Source organism: Pogoniulus pusillus, chromosome 2 (assembly GCF_015220805.1).
Source record: "Pogoniulus pusillus isolate bPogPus1 chromosome 2, bPogPus1.pri, whole genome shotgun sequence".
Lineage (NCBI taxonomy): Eukaryota > Metazoa > Chordata > Aves > Piciformes > Lybiidae > Pogoniulus > Pogoniulus pusillus.
Genome location: NC_087265.1, coordinates 8469560 through 8485243, shown reverse-complemented (window position 1 = coordinate 8485243; position 15684 = coordinate 8469560). Strand labels below are relative to the sequence as shown.

At 45.8% G+C, this 15684-nt stretch overlaps 1 protein-coding gene across 5 annotated transcripts in view; it reads left to right on the top strand.

Moving 5' to 3' along the window:
* THSD7B (thrombospondin type 1 domain containing 7B) overlaps positions 1-15684 on the top strand; it is a 427787-nt gene that overhangs the window by 183603 nt on the left and 228500 nt on the right. For all 5 annotated transcript variants that reach the window (XM_064155654.1, XM_064155664.1, XM_064155685.1 and 2 more), the window contains exons 7-8: positions 8518-8673; positions 11605-11802. In XM_064155654.1, coding sequence (XP_064011724.1) covers positions 8518-8673; positions 11605-11802 — 354 coding nt within the window. The remainder of the gene's footprint in view (positions 1-8517; positions 8674-11604; positions 11803-15684) is intronic.

Genomic DNA, 15684 nt, shown 5'->3' with positions numbered 1-15684 from the left:
AAGCACCTCTCCTATGAAGGCAGGTTTCATGAGAAAACTGGGGCTAATCAACCTGGAGAAAAGAAGGCTCTGGGGAGACCTTATAGCTGCATTTGAAGGGGACCTACAGGAAGGCTGACGAGGGACCATTTAGAAGGGCTTCTAGCTCCAGTTCTGGGCCCCCCAAGTTTAGGAGGGACGTTGAGATGCTTGAGCATGTCCAGAGAAGGGTGACAAGGCTGGTGAGAGGCACAAGCCCTTTGGGGAGAGGCTGAGGGAGCTGGGATTGTCTAGCCTGGAAAAGAGGAGGCTGAGGGGTGACCTCATTGCTGTCTGCAACTACCTGAGGGGAGATTGTAGCCAGGAGGAGGTTGCTCTCTTCTCTCAGGTGGCCAGCACCAGAACGAGAGGACACAGCCTCAGGCTGCACCAGGGGAGATTTAGGCTGGAGGTGAGGAGAAAGTTCTTCACTGAGAGAGTCATTGGACACTGGAATGGGCTGCCCGGGGAGGTGGTGGAGTCGCTGTCCCTGGAGCTGTTCAAGGCAGGATTGGACGTGGCACTTGGTGCCGTGGTCTCGCCTTGAGCTCTGTGGTAAAGGGTTGGACTTGATGATCTGTGAGGTCTCTTCCAACCTTGGTGATACTGTGAGAATGAGGAGCAACGTTTTGAAACTGGAGTAGGGGAGATTTAGGTTAGACATAAGGAGGAAATTCTTTACAATGAGAGTGGTGAGACACTACAACAGGTAGCCCAGAGCTGTGGCTGAAGTCCTGTCCCTGGAGACATTCAAGATCAGACTTAGTGGGACCCCAGGCAGCCTTGTCTAGTTGGAGGTGTCCCTGCTGTCTGCAGTGAGGCTGGACAGGATGACCTTTGAGACTCCCAACCCAATGCAATCTGTGATATGTTATCCCTCTCTTGCACCCGTGTAGTCACTAATTTGGCTTGCTTTTGCCAAAAAATATGGTAAACATCTGGATGGATTGCCTTGAGAATTGAATATTGCTAAAATAAGACTGCATTGTTACATAAAAGAGTCCTGATATTCTTCACATGTATTCCAGATATATTAGTGGTATTTAGAAATGTCTCAGGAGTGAATATCAGAAACATTTAATTTTTTCAATGCAAAAGGGGAATGAAGTTAAAGTCCAGGAGAACAAAAAACAAAGCAAAAAAACCCAAACCACCAACAAGAAAACCCAAGCAAACCAACCCAAAAATGGCAATAAAAAAACCAACAACCAAAACAAGTTATTTATCTCTCAAGCTTTTAAAAAAACATCAGTTTAAGAGGAATCACTGCATCCAAAATGCTATCCTATACATTTCTCCCTCTTGGTATGTTTGTCTGTAAGTATGTGTCCATGTAAGTGTATTCACAGATAATTTATTTATTGACTTAAAATTGCATTATGGAAATAGCAACATCAGAGCTGATTTCCTCTTCCACTCTTCCTCCAAATCCCTACCTCAGTAAAAATATATAGGGGAAACAGGATACTTTAGAACCCAATTTATTATCTCCTGCTGGTAGCAATAACCTGAAAATAACAGAAAATAGTAAAATTCAAACTTGAGGCAGGCACTGGTGCTGGGAACAGCTGTAGTCACATTTATAGAGGATAGATTCAATATAACAGCTATAGAAATGTGCAATGTTTTGCAGGATCCAAGATTAGTACTTGATTGCTTTTACAAGTTTGTTCTGTGTATGGGGAAGAACACAGGATTTTAAAAGGTGCAGACAAGTGTAATAAATAAGCTGCTATTTCATAGAATCATAGAATCAAGCAGGTTGGAAGAGACCTCCAAGATCATCCAGTCCAACCTAGCACCCAGCCCTATCCAATCAACTAGACCATGGCACTAAGTGCCTCATCCAGACTTTTCTTGAAGACCCCCAGGGACGGTGCCTCCACCACCTCCCTGGGCAGCCCATTCCAATGCCAATCACTCTCTCTGTGAAGAACTTCTTCCTAATGTCCAGCCTATACCTACCCTGGCACAACTTGAGACTGTGTCCCCTTGTTCCATTACTGGTTACCTGGGAGAAGAGGCCACCCCCCACCTGGCTACAATGCCCCTTCAGGTAGTTGTAGACAGTAATAAGCTCACCCCTGAGCCTCCTCTTCTCCAGGCTAAACAATCCCAGCTCCCTCAACCTCTCCTCATAGGATTTGTGCTCCAGGCCCCTCACCAGCCTTGTTGCCCTTCTCTGGACATGTTCCAGCACCTCAACATCTTTCTTGAATTGAGGGGCCCAGAACTGGACACAGTACTCAAGGTGTGGCCTGACCAGTGCTGAGTACAGGGGAAGAATAACCTCCCTTGTCCTACTGGCCACACTGTTCCTGATGCAGGCCAGGATGCCATTGGCTCTCTTGGCCACCTGGGCACACTGCTGGCTCATCTTCAGTACCCCCAGGTCCCTTTCCTCCTGGCTGCTCTCCAGCCACTCTGTCCCCAGCCTGTAGTGCTGCTTGGGGTTGTTGTGGCCAAAATGCAGAACCCTGCACTTGGCCTTGTTAAATCTCATCCCATTGGCCTCTGCCCACCCATCCAGCCTGTCCAGGTCCCTCTGCAGGGCTGTCCTACCTTCCAACAGATCAACAATTTGAATCAGAGATAGTACCTTCCACTCTCACTCTTCCCTTTTGTGGCTTCTGTGTTTCCCATTCCCCCCAAAAAGTGGCTAATATTTTCCAAGGAAAATATCTACACAAAAATGACTTAAAATTCTTCTGTATGATTGTAGGTGTGATGGTTTGGGTGTTACCTGCCCCCCCCCCCCTTCAGAAAATCACCCAGACTAGACTCAGCCAGTCAGGATATCAAAGAATGAAGCTCTATTTACAGCTTAGCACAAGATACAAGCAGATATTTACAGTATCTACAGCTATATATAGAAATATACAAGTAATACAGAAACACAGCAGCCCTCCCAGAAACCTGAGTCTCCAGGAGGGGCTCCCAACCACCCTTCCACCTTCTTCCCACCCCTCTACCTTACCCCAGACTTTACCTTACATTCAAGGTGAGTTTGGAGGATTGGCCAGGGGGGTTAGGAAGCAAAAGGATTAGTCACACAGACAGCAGGTTATGGAGAGAGAAGTACAGACCAAAAGCCAGAGAGCAGAGTCTGTTATCTGTATGTTGTTCTTATCCATCTCAGCAAGCCTATGAATGAAGTAGGCATCATCACTGTTTCTTTTTCACAGCCCATAATCTAATTCTTCTCACCAAAACATTCTAGCTAGCTTCAAACTAGCACAATAGGAAAACACCCTTACAGGTTTGATTTGAAGGCTGACTGGTATGTAAACACAGTTGTAGGAGCTGTGCTCATTTATCGTAGGCATATTGTGAGGGATTTTCTTTGATAGGGCATGCCCAGCCAAGCTGTCTGAGCCTTTCTGAGACTGCAGTATCAGAATTTTGACATTTGAAAGGGCCACAGAAAAAAAACCAACTCCCTTAAAAAAAATAAAACAGGGAAAGAAAGAAAACAAGCAAAAAAATATTGGGAGTGTGAAGGACCAGCCATAGGAAAAAGCATACCCATGTTTTAAACAAAACTGATGGATATCAGAGTTGTCAATCAAATGGCTGAAGAAGGGATGGAAATATTTTATACAGAGGACCCCACTGGTCCATCCAGTCAGTCTGGCTAGAATGTGTAGTAGTTTAAAACCAACCCTGATTCTGAATTACAAACAAGAAACAGGAAAATTCCAAAGACATCGAATAGAAAAAAGTGGAAAGTAAATAAAATAGGGTACTGGATGCAAAAGAGAAACAATAATGAGTCTGTATCATCCCACTCGTTTGCTGGTTCTGGATAAAGTGTGCTGCACAAACTGTTGGCTCTCTCTTTTTCACTACTGTCTGTGATTCTGCTTTGCATTGCTCTCTTCTCTGTGTCCTGACCTTCTCCTGGTGTATTGTGCCTGTGAGGTACTGAGAAGGGAAGGAGCGGGGAAAGAAGAGCTTATTCCTTTGTTCAGAGGGGTTGAGGGGGGGGCTTGTATTATTTCTGAATTGTAAATATATGTAAATATGTTTTGTACATGTTCATTGTATTTTATCCTTTTAGATGTTCACAGGATCAGAGGATGTTAGGGGTTGGAAGGGACCCAAGGAGATCATTGAGTCCAACCTCTCTGCCAGAGCAGGACAACACAATCTAGCACAGATCAGAGAGGAACACATCCAGACAGGCCTTGAAAGTCTCAGAGAATGAGACCCCACAGCCTCTCTGGGGAGCCTGTTACCCTTACAGTAAAGAAGTTCCCCCTTGTGTTGAGGTGGAACCTCTTGTGCTGCAACTTACTCCCGTTGCTCCTTGTCCTATCACAGGGAACAAGTGAGCAGAGCCTGTCCCCCCGCTTCTGACCAGCCCTCAGATGTTTACAAATATTTATTAAATCCCCTCTCAGCTTTCCTTTCTCCAGACTAAACAGTCCTAGGTCCCTCAGCCTCTCCTCATAATCCATGCACTCCAGTCCCCTAACCACCCTTGTAGCCCTCTCCTGGACCCTCTCCAGCAGTTCCCTGTCCCTCTTTATCGGGAGAGCCCAAAACTGAATGTAGTATTCAAGATGAGGTCTCACCAGGGCAGAGTAGAGGGACAGGAAAACCTCCCTTGATCTGCTGGACACACTCTTCTTAATACACCCCAGGATCCCATTGGCCTTCTTGACCACAAGGGCAAGGTTAGCTTTGCTGTAAATATAGCTTCACTTGGCTTCCAAACCTTCTGACCTGGTCTGGTGGTTTTATTTTGGGAGTAATTTTAGCCCCACCACAGCATGCTATAAATTGTGAATCTGTACCTCACTAGTTTTGGAGAAGAATGGCCTTCTATATGCACTTAGTAGAGCATCTTGTCTCCTTTCATTCTTCTTTATGAAGACTGGAGTGTGTTTGAATATTTGATTGGAATAGTCTGGGTATTTTCTGATTCATGCTTTATGTATAGAACTACTTAAGGAAATGAGTAAACAAACAGTCTTATTCCAGTGACAAGCAGGGTGTTGCTGCTCAGAGAAAGAGCTCCATGTGCTAGTATTAAACAGGGCATCAGCCCAAGGGAGGAAGAGAAAGCAGAAAGGTTGTTGGCTGGGAGAGGAATGCAGGGTTTCCTGTAGAATAAGAGGTGGCCCTCCGTGAGTCTGGAACAGCTGATGGGTTGAACCTACCAACAAGAACTTGCCCCTTTAACATTTTGGAGTCAATTTTTCTTGTTTTTCTTTTATCCAAAATGAAGTTAAAACATCCCTGGCACCACTGATTGCAGCTGACTTGTTTACAAGGCAGGAGAACCACCAACTTCATGTAGTGACTTCCATGTTTAAACAGCTGCACTGCAAAATAGAAAGAGTCTAAAATTCAGTGAGGATGAAAGAGCCATGGCTAAGAACAACACTCTGAGTTAGAGCAGAGTAGGCCTGGACTTCACTGACCATCTGTACTCAGTTTTGTTTCCTTTTCTTTCTTCAGTTGAACTCTCAAAAAACGATGCAAAGCTTGACGCTGAAAGGCAAGTTAAGCCATCCATGAGACTTCTTGGTGAAATAAATGCTCTTATCCTTACAACTCTAATATTTATCTCGTTCTGGCTGTCACTTCACTTGCAAGGTCTCTAGAAAAGGTCTGTTTATGTTAGCAGTGAGGTGAATTGGATTTATGCCAGTTTGCTGTAATCGCTAAATCATAGAATCAGTCAGGGTTGGAAGGGACCACAAGGATCATCTACTTCCAACCCCCCTGCCATGGGCAGGGACACCTTACCCTAGATCAGGCTGGCCACAGCCCCATCCAGCCTGGCCTTAAATAGCTTCAGGGACGAGGCCTCAACCACTTCCCTGGGCAACCCATTCCAGGCTCTCACCGCTCTCCTGCTGAACAACTTCCTCCTCATGTCCAGCCTGAACCTACCCACCTCCAGCTGTGCTCCATTCCTCCTGGTCCTGTCACTCCCTGATATCCTGAAAAGTACCTCCCCAGCTTTTTTGTAGGCTCCCTTCAGATACTGAAAGGCCACAACAAGGTCATCTCGGAGCCTCCTCTTCTCCAAACTGAACAGCCTCAACTCTTTCAGTCTGTCCTCATAGGAGAGTTGCTCCAGCCCTCTGATCATCCCAGTGGCCCTTCTCTGGACATGCTCCAGCATCTCCACATCCCTCTTGTAATGGGGGCTCCAGAACTGGATGCAGTACTCCATGTGGGGTCTCAGCAGAGTGGAGTAGAGGGGGAGAATCACCTCCCTCTCCCTGCTGGCCACACTTCTCCTGATGCAGCCCAGGATTTGGTTGGCCCTCTGGGTTGCAAGTGCACACCGCTTGCCCACGTTGAGCTTCTGATCCACCAGCACCCCCAAGTCCCTCTCCTCAGGGTTGCTCTCTAGCCAGTCACTGCCCACCTGTATTTGTGCTTGGCATTGCATGTCAGGGACCTTACAGTCTCAGAAATCAGTCAGAAAATGATTTTTTTTTTTACTAAGATGTTATCTTTCAGCTTAGAATTAAATCAAATCTGTTGTTTAATGCTGTTATTCTGATGAGCTGAAATCATAAGCACTGATACTGGTTTGAAGTCTCAGCTTCAGGATGTGCAAGTCAAAATTCACTGGGATCTTTAGCATCGAAGTCCTGTGTTTAGGAAAGTTGTGCTTTTCTTGGAACGATTAATTTTAAAGAAAGTGGTGAAATATATGTAAAAATAAAAGTAAATGATTGCTCATACATCTGACATATTTTCATAAATTCTTTTCAAGTCAATTCCATGCTTGGAAGCAAAGGAAAATAGACATTAAAAATAAAAATGAGGATAAAGCAAACTCAGTAGCTATAAAAATTAATGAAGTCTTGGTAATGCCACGGCAGAGTAAACTCAAACAAGCTTTTGCCTTTTGAAAAGACTGCTTTGATATTGATTTATCTAAAGAGACAGCCAAATTCAGCCCATAATGTAATTAAAAGGCAATATCATATAATGACTCACAAGACAGACTTGAAAATCTTTTTCCATCTTTTCTTTCCTCCCTCTGCCCTGAATAAAGAGGCAAGAGAAGCTAATTCAGACTAGAAATCTTTTCTGATAAATGAAAATACAAAGGGCATCACTTTTCCAAAGTCATTGTTAGTAGCAGCTATACTGGCACTTGACAGAGTTTGTGGTTGACTTATCTCTTGGATGAAGAGATTTGGAGGTTTATTCTGCCTTGGGTGCAGGCAGCTCAAGAGAGTGAGTATCTCTTCTGCTAGCCAGGAAAGATGCTTTCTGCATCTGTTTAGAAGAAACTGAGAGCTCTGCTGAATTTCATTGAAAGTAGATGAAAAATATTCAAAGACATGGACCCTGCATCTGTAATCTACAGGTAGTAGCACCCTGGAAGAGGATATCACATGCTCAGGCATTTGTCACCTGCCTCCCACCTGCACTGTGAGATTTTAGGATTTTCTTCTTGTGAGTCTTTCTCTTCAGTGTAAAAAGGTCTCCTTGGCTGTAAATGTGGAAGCTTAGATTCTAGTTTGTTGTTCTGGCATTGTAGAAGATCAGATGTAGTTTTAAATCACTCTTGCCACTAGGCATAGTCTTAACTGGTCTGTTTGGATATTAATTGTTTAAGTAAAATTTAAAGTATCTTGCTGAACACAGGATTAAAACCTGGCTGATAAGATCCCAAAGAAGCAGGGTGCTGCACTTTGGCTACAACAACCCCATGGAGAGATACAGGCTAGGGTCGGAGTGGCTGGAGAGCAGCCAGACAGAGAGGGATCTGGGGGTGCTGATTGATACCCACCTGAACATGAGCCAGCAGTGTGCCCAGGTGGCCAAGAGAGCCAGTGGCATCCTGGCCTGCATCAGGAATGGTGTGGTCAGCAGGAGCAGGGAGGTCATTCTGCCCCTGTACTCTGCACTGGTTAGACCACACCTTGAGTACTGTGTTCAGTTCTGGGCACCCCAGTTTAGGAGGGACATTGAGATGCTTGAGCGTGTCCAGAGAAGGGCGACGAGGCTGAGGGAGCTGGGATTGGTTAGCCTGGAGAAGAGGAGGCTCAGGGGTGACCTTATTGCTGTCTACAACTACCTGAGGGGTGGTTGTGGCCAGGAGGAGGTTGCTCTCTTCTCTCAGGTGGCCAGCACCAGAACGAGAGGACACAGCCTCAGGCTGCACCAGGGGAAATTTAGGCTGGAGGTGAGGAGAAAGTTCTTCACTGAGAGAGTCATTGGACACTGGAATGGGCTGCCCGGGGAGGTGGTGAAGTCGCCGTCCCTGGGGCTGTTCAAGGCAAGGTTGGACGTGGCACTTGGTGCCATGGTCTAGCCTTGAGCTCTGTGGTAAAGGGTTGGACTTGATGATCTGTGAGGTCTCTTCCAACCCTGATGATACTATGATACTATAAAGAAGCACTAGATTTTGCTGCATTCTGTAATACTAAGGGCAGCAGTAAACTTGAGAGCTCTGTGTGTTAGACAAGACAAAGTCAAAGCCCTCCTTGTTTTATTTCTCTTCTTTTTACCTCGTAGTTACTAGACCAGTTGATGGGAAGCTGTGCCTGGGTCCTGCTCCCTCCGCCTCCCAGCTGTGCGACCTGCCCTGCCTGTCTGAGTGTGTGGTGTCCTCCTGGTCGGGGTGGGGTCCCTGCCTTCCTGAGAACTGCCAGGACCACCACGGAAGAAGAGGTGATGGCTACTCTTAGACATTGCTTTTGAAGTAATGGATTATTAAGACTGCAAAAGCAGCGTGATCCAATTCTGTGTTGGGAGCTTAACATGTTTATATAATGTAAGATTAAGTTCTTGTATGTGCATACAGGAGTGGAATGTGACCTTTGAAAGCCCTTTGTAATTATTCTTGGAAGAAGAAAAAGTACATAAGATTTTGAGCCTGGTTCACATCCTCTTATCCTGCCTGAACTTGACAATAAGGAGAATTCCTTGGGGCAGCATCTCTAGACCTCCAGAGTGCTAGGCTGTGCCTCTCTGATAACCCTCAGAACTCTTTCTGTATGCCTGCATTCAAGGGCAATACTTGGATCAGGTTGGAAGGCATCAGGACCGTGTTGGTTCTCACAGCCATGCCATCCTGAACTTAGGCTGCCCAAATAGATGATTCTGAATTCCTGGAAGAAGAGCATGGGACATAATTTAACCCTTCTGCACCCAACATTATTGGTGTCCATTTTTGTTGCTGTGACCCTGAGAAATTCATTGCAGAGCCTTTGCTAAGGATCTGAGTTGAAAAGCTGACTGTTGGGAGTGCATGTCAGGAAATTATATTATTTAGAAATTATGCTTTTTAAAACAGCATCAGTTTTTGAAGTCATTGGATCTCTTCAGAATTCTTTGAATTAAACAAGAAGTAATGATAATTACATGGTTAGATATAAACATTTGCAACACCATTCCATTTTTAAGTGGTTTTGAATTATTTCTTTTTGGAGCTTTGAGAATGATGGACATTTAGTCTACTGTATTCTCTGGAATGTGGGGATTTTGTTGCTGTTGTGGGGGTTTGGGGTTTTCTGTGTCGGGTTTTTTTGTTTGGTTTTGGGGTTTGTGGTGGTTGGTTGGGGATTTTTGGTTGGGGTGGGTTTTTCCCTCTCCCCATCTCGCCTCTCCCCATGTCTCCTCGCCTCTCCCCATGTCTCCTCTCCTCTCCCCATGTCTCCTCTCCTCTCCCCATGTCTCCTCTCCTCTCCCCATGTCTCCTCTCCTCTCCCCATCTCTCCTCTCCTCTCCCCATCTCTCCTCTCCTCTCCCCATCTCTCCTCTCCTCTCCCCATCTCTCCTCTCCTCTCCCCATCTCTCCTCTCCTCTCCCCATCTCTCCTCTCCTCTCCCCATCTCTCCTCTCCTCTCCCCATCTCTCCTCTCCTCTCCCCATCTCTCCTCTCCTCTCCCCATCTCTCCTCTCCTCTCCCCATCTCTCCTCTCCTCTCCCCATCTCTCCTCTCCTCTCCCCATCTCTCCTCTCCTCTCCCCATCTCTCCTCTCCTCTCCCCATCTCTCCTCTCCTCTCCCCATCTCTCCTCTCCTCTCCCCATCTCTCCTCTCCTCTCCCCATCTCTCCTCTCCTCTCCCCATCTCTCCTCTCCTCTCCCCATCTCTCCTCTCCTCTCCCCATCTCTCCTCTCCTCTCCCCATCTCTCCTCTCCTCTCCCCATCTCTCCTCTCCTCTCCCCATCTCTCCTCTCCTCTCCCCATCTCTCCTCTCCTCTCCCCATCTCTCCTCTCCTCTCCCCATCTCTCCTCTCCTCTCCCCATCTCTCCTCTCCTCTAACAAAAGATGCTGAAAGGTACTTGCCTCTTAATTCAGCATTTTATACAGCAACCTGACTTTTGGTTTTATTCAGAAGGAGGTAGATTATGTAATCAATTCTTTCGTTATTTCTACAACTTCTTTTTCTTTCACTTTACATTTGAATCTTCCAATTTAGTAGGCTCTCATTTTACAGCGGTCTGAGATCCATTATGTGTCAGAGATCCTTACACCTTCATAAAGCAGAATGCTAATTCCTTAGTAAACTGCTCTGCTGTATCTCAGAAGAAGTCTTTTCATTAGCAGATTCCCAGGCAGGATACAGATGCCCTTTCTGTCTTCAGTTCCTTAACTGTTTCTCTCTTTTTATCTTTATGTTGTTACTGAATTAATATGTACTTCAGTTGCAAATTCCTATATTTGGACATGTCTCTTCCTATCTAATGTTGATGAAAGGGAAAAAAAGAGATGTGAATAATGTGGGTTGTTAGAATTCTTTGCATGCTATTAGATTTTGTATGCCTGGATTGTGGGCTCGTAGAACCTAGTTCTGTCTTGCAGAATTACAGAATCACAGAAACATTCAGGTTGGAAAAGACCCTCAGGATTACCAAGTCCAACCCATATCCGTACTCTACAAGATTCACCCTAAGCTATAACCCCAAGCACCAGATCCAAATGACTTTTAAACACATCCAGGGCTGGTGACTCAACCCTGGGCAGCCCATTCCAATGCCTGACCACTCTTGCTGTGAAATTTTCTTTCCTAATATCCACTCTAAACCTACACAGTCACAGCTTGAGGCCATTCCCTCTTGTTCTGTCGCTGTTTCCCTGTGACAAGAGACCAGCAGCAGCCTCTCCAAAATGTCCTTTCAGGTAGTTGTAGACAGCCACGAGGTCTGCCCTTTCCTTCCTGTTTTTCAAACTAAACAGCCCCAACTCCCCCAGTCGCTCCTTGTAAGATTTATTCTCCAATCAATTCAGTTTGTAAATGTTGTGCTCCTGTTTGTCTTTATATCCCCCAGTTCCAGGTGCCCCATATCGTCCTGGCTGTGCCAGGGGAAATTTAGGCTCAAGGTGAGGAGAAAGTTCTTCACTGAGAGAGTCATTGGACGCTGGAATGGGCTGCCCGGGGAGGTGGTGGAGTCGCCGTCCCTGGAGCTGTTCAAGGCAGGGTTGGACGTGGCACTTGGTGCCATGGTCTAGCCTTGAGCTCTGTGGTAAAGGGTTGGACTTGATGATCTGTGAGGTCTCTTCCAACCCTGATAGTACTGTGATACTTGCTACTAGGCTATTGGTGTAAATGTTTCTTGTGGTTGTCCCATTCATTTTGCTTCTCCTATTTTCCAGGCTTTAGAATGAGGCAGAGGCAAGTGATTGTCGATCCTGTGGGCACCCTGGCAGGTTGTCCACATTTAATCGAGTCTATTCCTTGCGAAGACCCAGTGTGTTACGAGTGGATCATTTCAGAAGGAATATGTGTGACTAACCATGGCAAATGTGGACCTGGAAAGCGTGTGCTGGCAGCTGTGTGCAAGAACAAGAAAGGTGGGTGAAGGTCTTGTCTTCAAAGAGCCCCATGGATCTCTGTGCCTCCTTTTGAGATGATATTCTGTTGCTGTGCAATTGTGATAATTTGCAATAACTCTTTACTGAATGTTTCAGGTTTTTTTAATTGGCTGTGATGCTTACAAAAACCTAGTGGTGGTATTCACCTGGGATTTGGCTTGGAGCCTTGTGCTCTGTTGTATCCTGAAGGAAATGGCTCACTAGTACAGGTCACTTATTTTCACTGTTAGCCTTTTGGTGACGAAAGTAGGGTACTGTTGGCTTGGTTCTCCTTAGAATCCTTTTTTCTTGTACATCCTGTACATAAGTTGGGCTGTCACTGAGACCAGCAGCACTATGGGCATTCACAAAATCAATCTGGCCTCTACTATTTCTTCTATCCTCGCTTCTTAGTGTGTGGTCTGAATGTTTATCTTGTTACACTAACCCTCTTATAATCATGAGAGGGGATGCTTGATTGTGCTGCCAGAATTTAATACTAGAATGAGATGTAAATGAAATGATGGTACTGAGTAATACCTTCCATGGCAGCAGTTTGAGACCTACAGTGTGTTCAGTTTACAAGCTGTTAATAATGAATAAGTACATTTTATATGGCATTTACAAACAACCAGCAAGAGCTTCTTTCTTGTGCATGGTTTGAAGCCCAGCCAAAGGTTTCATTTCTTGATAAGGTCAGTGTTGCCAGATCTTTAGATTCAATTACATGGAGCACGATTTTGTACTCCTTAGTCACAATGAGACTGTGCTATCATCTCAAAGTGGCAAAAGTCTGGAACTTCAGAGCCCAATATTTTACCTGAAATAGAGAATTCTTCTTTTATGTGGTGCTCAGACCAGTCACAGAAAATCAAGTCAATTACAAGAGGGGTTAATTGGCAAGTGGTTAAAAACGGTGTGTGATTTATGAGGCATTAGAGCCTGGCTGCTTTGACTGAAAGGCACATATCCTCCTGAAATACATGAGTAATAGATGTGATGGTACTGTTCATTTGTGAAAATGGGGGTGGCATTGTGTTATAGAGCAACACAGTTAGAGTATAGTGGAGTGGAGGAAGCCATTTCTGAATTTGCTCTGAGTGGTCTCTTCGGATGGGTGCTTGTAACTATAGGTTTGGCTCTGTGGTGTGCAGATGGAGCCTTGTATTGCTAAGGAGCACTGTGTGCTTCACATTGTCAAAGCTCTGCCAACATCCAACTTGTGACTCGGAAGGAAAGGATGTAACATGGCAGATGCTCACTGATCTCTGATCAAACTGCTCTCTCTGGCTGTGATCTTTAAGAAGCTGTGCCTTTGATGCGTCTCTTCTTCACTTAATTGTTCAACAAGATATTGAGAGTCTCTCAGTACCCTTTTCCATTTCAGTTATTCTGGGCATGTTCTAGTTATCAAGAAAAAAAAAAGTGGAGACATTCTTCCCACCCTGCCACTCCAACACACACATTGTCAGTGGGCATGATTGTTGTCCAGTCCTCATTGAAATGGATGGGTGGGCAGAGGCCAATGGGATGAGATTTAACAAGGCCAAGTGCAGGGTTCTGCACTTTGGCCACAACAACCCCAAGCAGCACTACAGGCTGGGGACTGAGTGGCTGGAGAGCAGCCTGGAAGAAAGGGACCTGGGGGTACTGGTGGATAGTAGGCTGAAGATGAGGCAGCAATGTGCCCAGGTGGCCAAGAGAGCCAATGGCATCCTGGCCTGCATCAGGAACAGTGTGGCCAGTAGGACAAGGGAGGTTATTCTTCCCCTGTACTCAGCACTGGTCAGGCCACACCTTGAGTGCTGTGTCCAGTTCTGGGCCCCTCAATTCAAGAGAGATGTTGAGGTGCTGGAATGTGTCCAGGGAAGGGCAACAAGGCTGGTGAGGGGCCTGGAGCACAAATCCTATGAGGAGAGGCTGAGAGAGCTGAGGTTGTTTAGCCTGCAGAAGAGGAGGCTCAGGGGGGACCTCATTGCTGTCTACAACTACCTGAAGGGAGGTTGTAGCCAGGTGGGGGTTGGTCTCTTCTCCCAGGCAACCAGCAACAGAACAAGGGGATGCAGTCTCAAGTTGTGCCAGAGGAGGTCTAGGCTGGATGTTAGGAGGAAGTTCTTCACAGAGAGAGTGATTGGCATTGGAATGGGCTGCCCAGGGAGGTGGAGGAGTCACCATCCCTGGAGGTGTTCAAGAAAAGAGAGACACTTGGTGCCATGGTCTGGTTGACTGGCTAGGGCTGTGTGCTAGGTTGGACTGGCAGATCTTGGAGATCTCTTCCAACCTGGTTGATTCTATGTTTGTATGAAAAGGTTTCACAGGGAAATATCCTGGACACTAGCAGTTGAGCAGCGCTAGTTAGTTTTAAACTGTTCTGTATTTATCATCCAATGGGATAGGACTGGCAGAAACCTTAGAGACAAAGCTGGGAAGATTTGTTTCTTCTGTCAATCCAGTAATGTTAGTTGTGTTACATTTTCTTTCTGTAGTGTTCTCTTAACTGGATTCCCATGGAATAAGTGCTGCATTTTCTCGCATAAAAGCTGGAGTAAGTGGCAGAGTTACATAAAGTGTTTTACCTGCAATAATTGGTTAGTTGGTAGTGGAAAGTCAGAAGGGATTCATGTGATTCTGTGAGACATATCAGTTACAGGTAGAACAGTGTAAGGCCTATGCTAATGCCATGGTATTATCCAGTTCAGAATTCTGCATGCTGAAAGCATTAGAGTAACTGCATTATGTGCTGGGATATTCATTTACTTAAGGATCTTCTGTAGAATTCAGCTCTGTATCCTAAAATCCAGTCCTTTATCCAATCATTTTGTCAGCTGTGCCTGGCATTGTTACTCAGTATTCCCACTGGGTGTCAAAAGGAATGAAAAAGTACTATTTTTTTGGTGCCCCTGTTAAGTGACAAAATCCCATCTGTCATCATCTTAACAATAGTTCATTTGGGCCTGGAGTATGTTGATTAGGGTACTTTGTGTCCTCTGTGTATCGCTGCCTGCAAGACATCTTCATTTTCATATAAATGCCAGACTTTGGCATGACACTCTCCTCTTTTTGCTGCAGTGTGGTAGTTGAGTTCTCTTCAGAAGGGTGGGCCTAAGCAGAAGCAGCTGATCTGTCAGTCTTGCTTGTGTCAGTTGTGCTGCAGAAGAGCTTGATGTCACAGCTTCTTGCTCACCTTCTTCCCTCCCTCCATCCCCCCTGTGACTGAAGCTGTGAAGAAAGGCTGGAAGAAGTGGGACTGTTTAGTCTTCAGAAGAGGGGGCTGAGAGGGGGATCTTATCAACCCCTATAAATACCTGAGGGGCAGGCGTCAAAATGAAGGTGCCAGTCTGTTTTCAGTGGTGCCCAGTGATGGGACAAAGAACAACATGTACAAGCTAGAACACAGGAGGTTCCACCTCAACACAAGGAGACACTTCTGTACAGTGAAGGTCCTGGAACTCTGGAGCAGGCTGCCCACAGAGGTCATGAAGTCTCCTCTGGTGACTCAAAACCATCTGGATGCATTCCTGCGTGGTGTCCCCTAGGTGATCCTACTTTAGCAGGGGGGTTGGACTCAGTGATCTCAGGACATCGCTTCCAACCCTTAACACTCTGTGATTCTGTGTCCTTCACTACCCCATGGTCTTCTGTACAGTCTTGTGCTGTTGCATGTTCTTCACAGCTCAGACACCTGAGCTGTGAGACCTCCTTCTCACGAGGAAGCCAGTTTTAACCTGATGAAAAATTACCTCTAATTACATTGACTGCAATTGAAGGGAACTGGCCGTGTTTTTCAGTCCTCTCTCCCATAGCAGAGGGCTTTGCTGATGCTGCCAGAGCCAGTGGGGTCCTGTTGCCCTAAACTTAACCTCCAGCAAGGTGGAGCTTTGT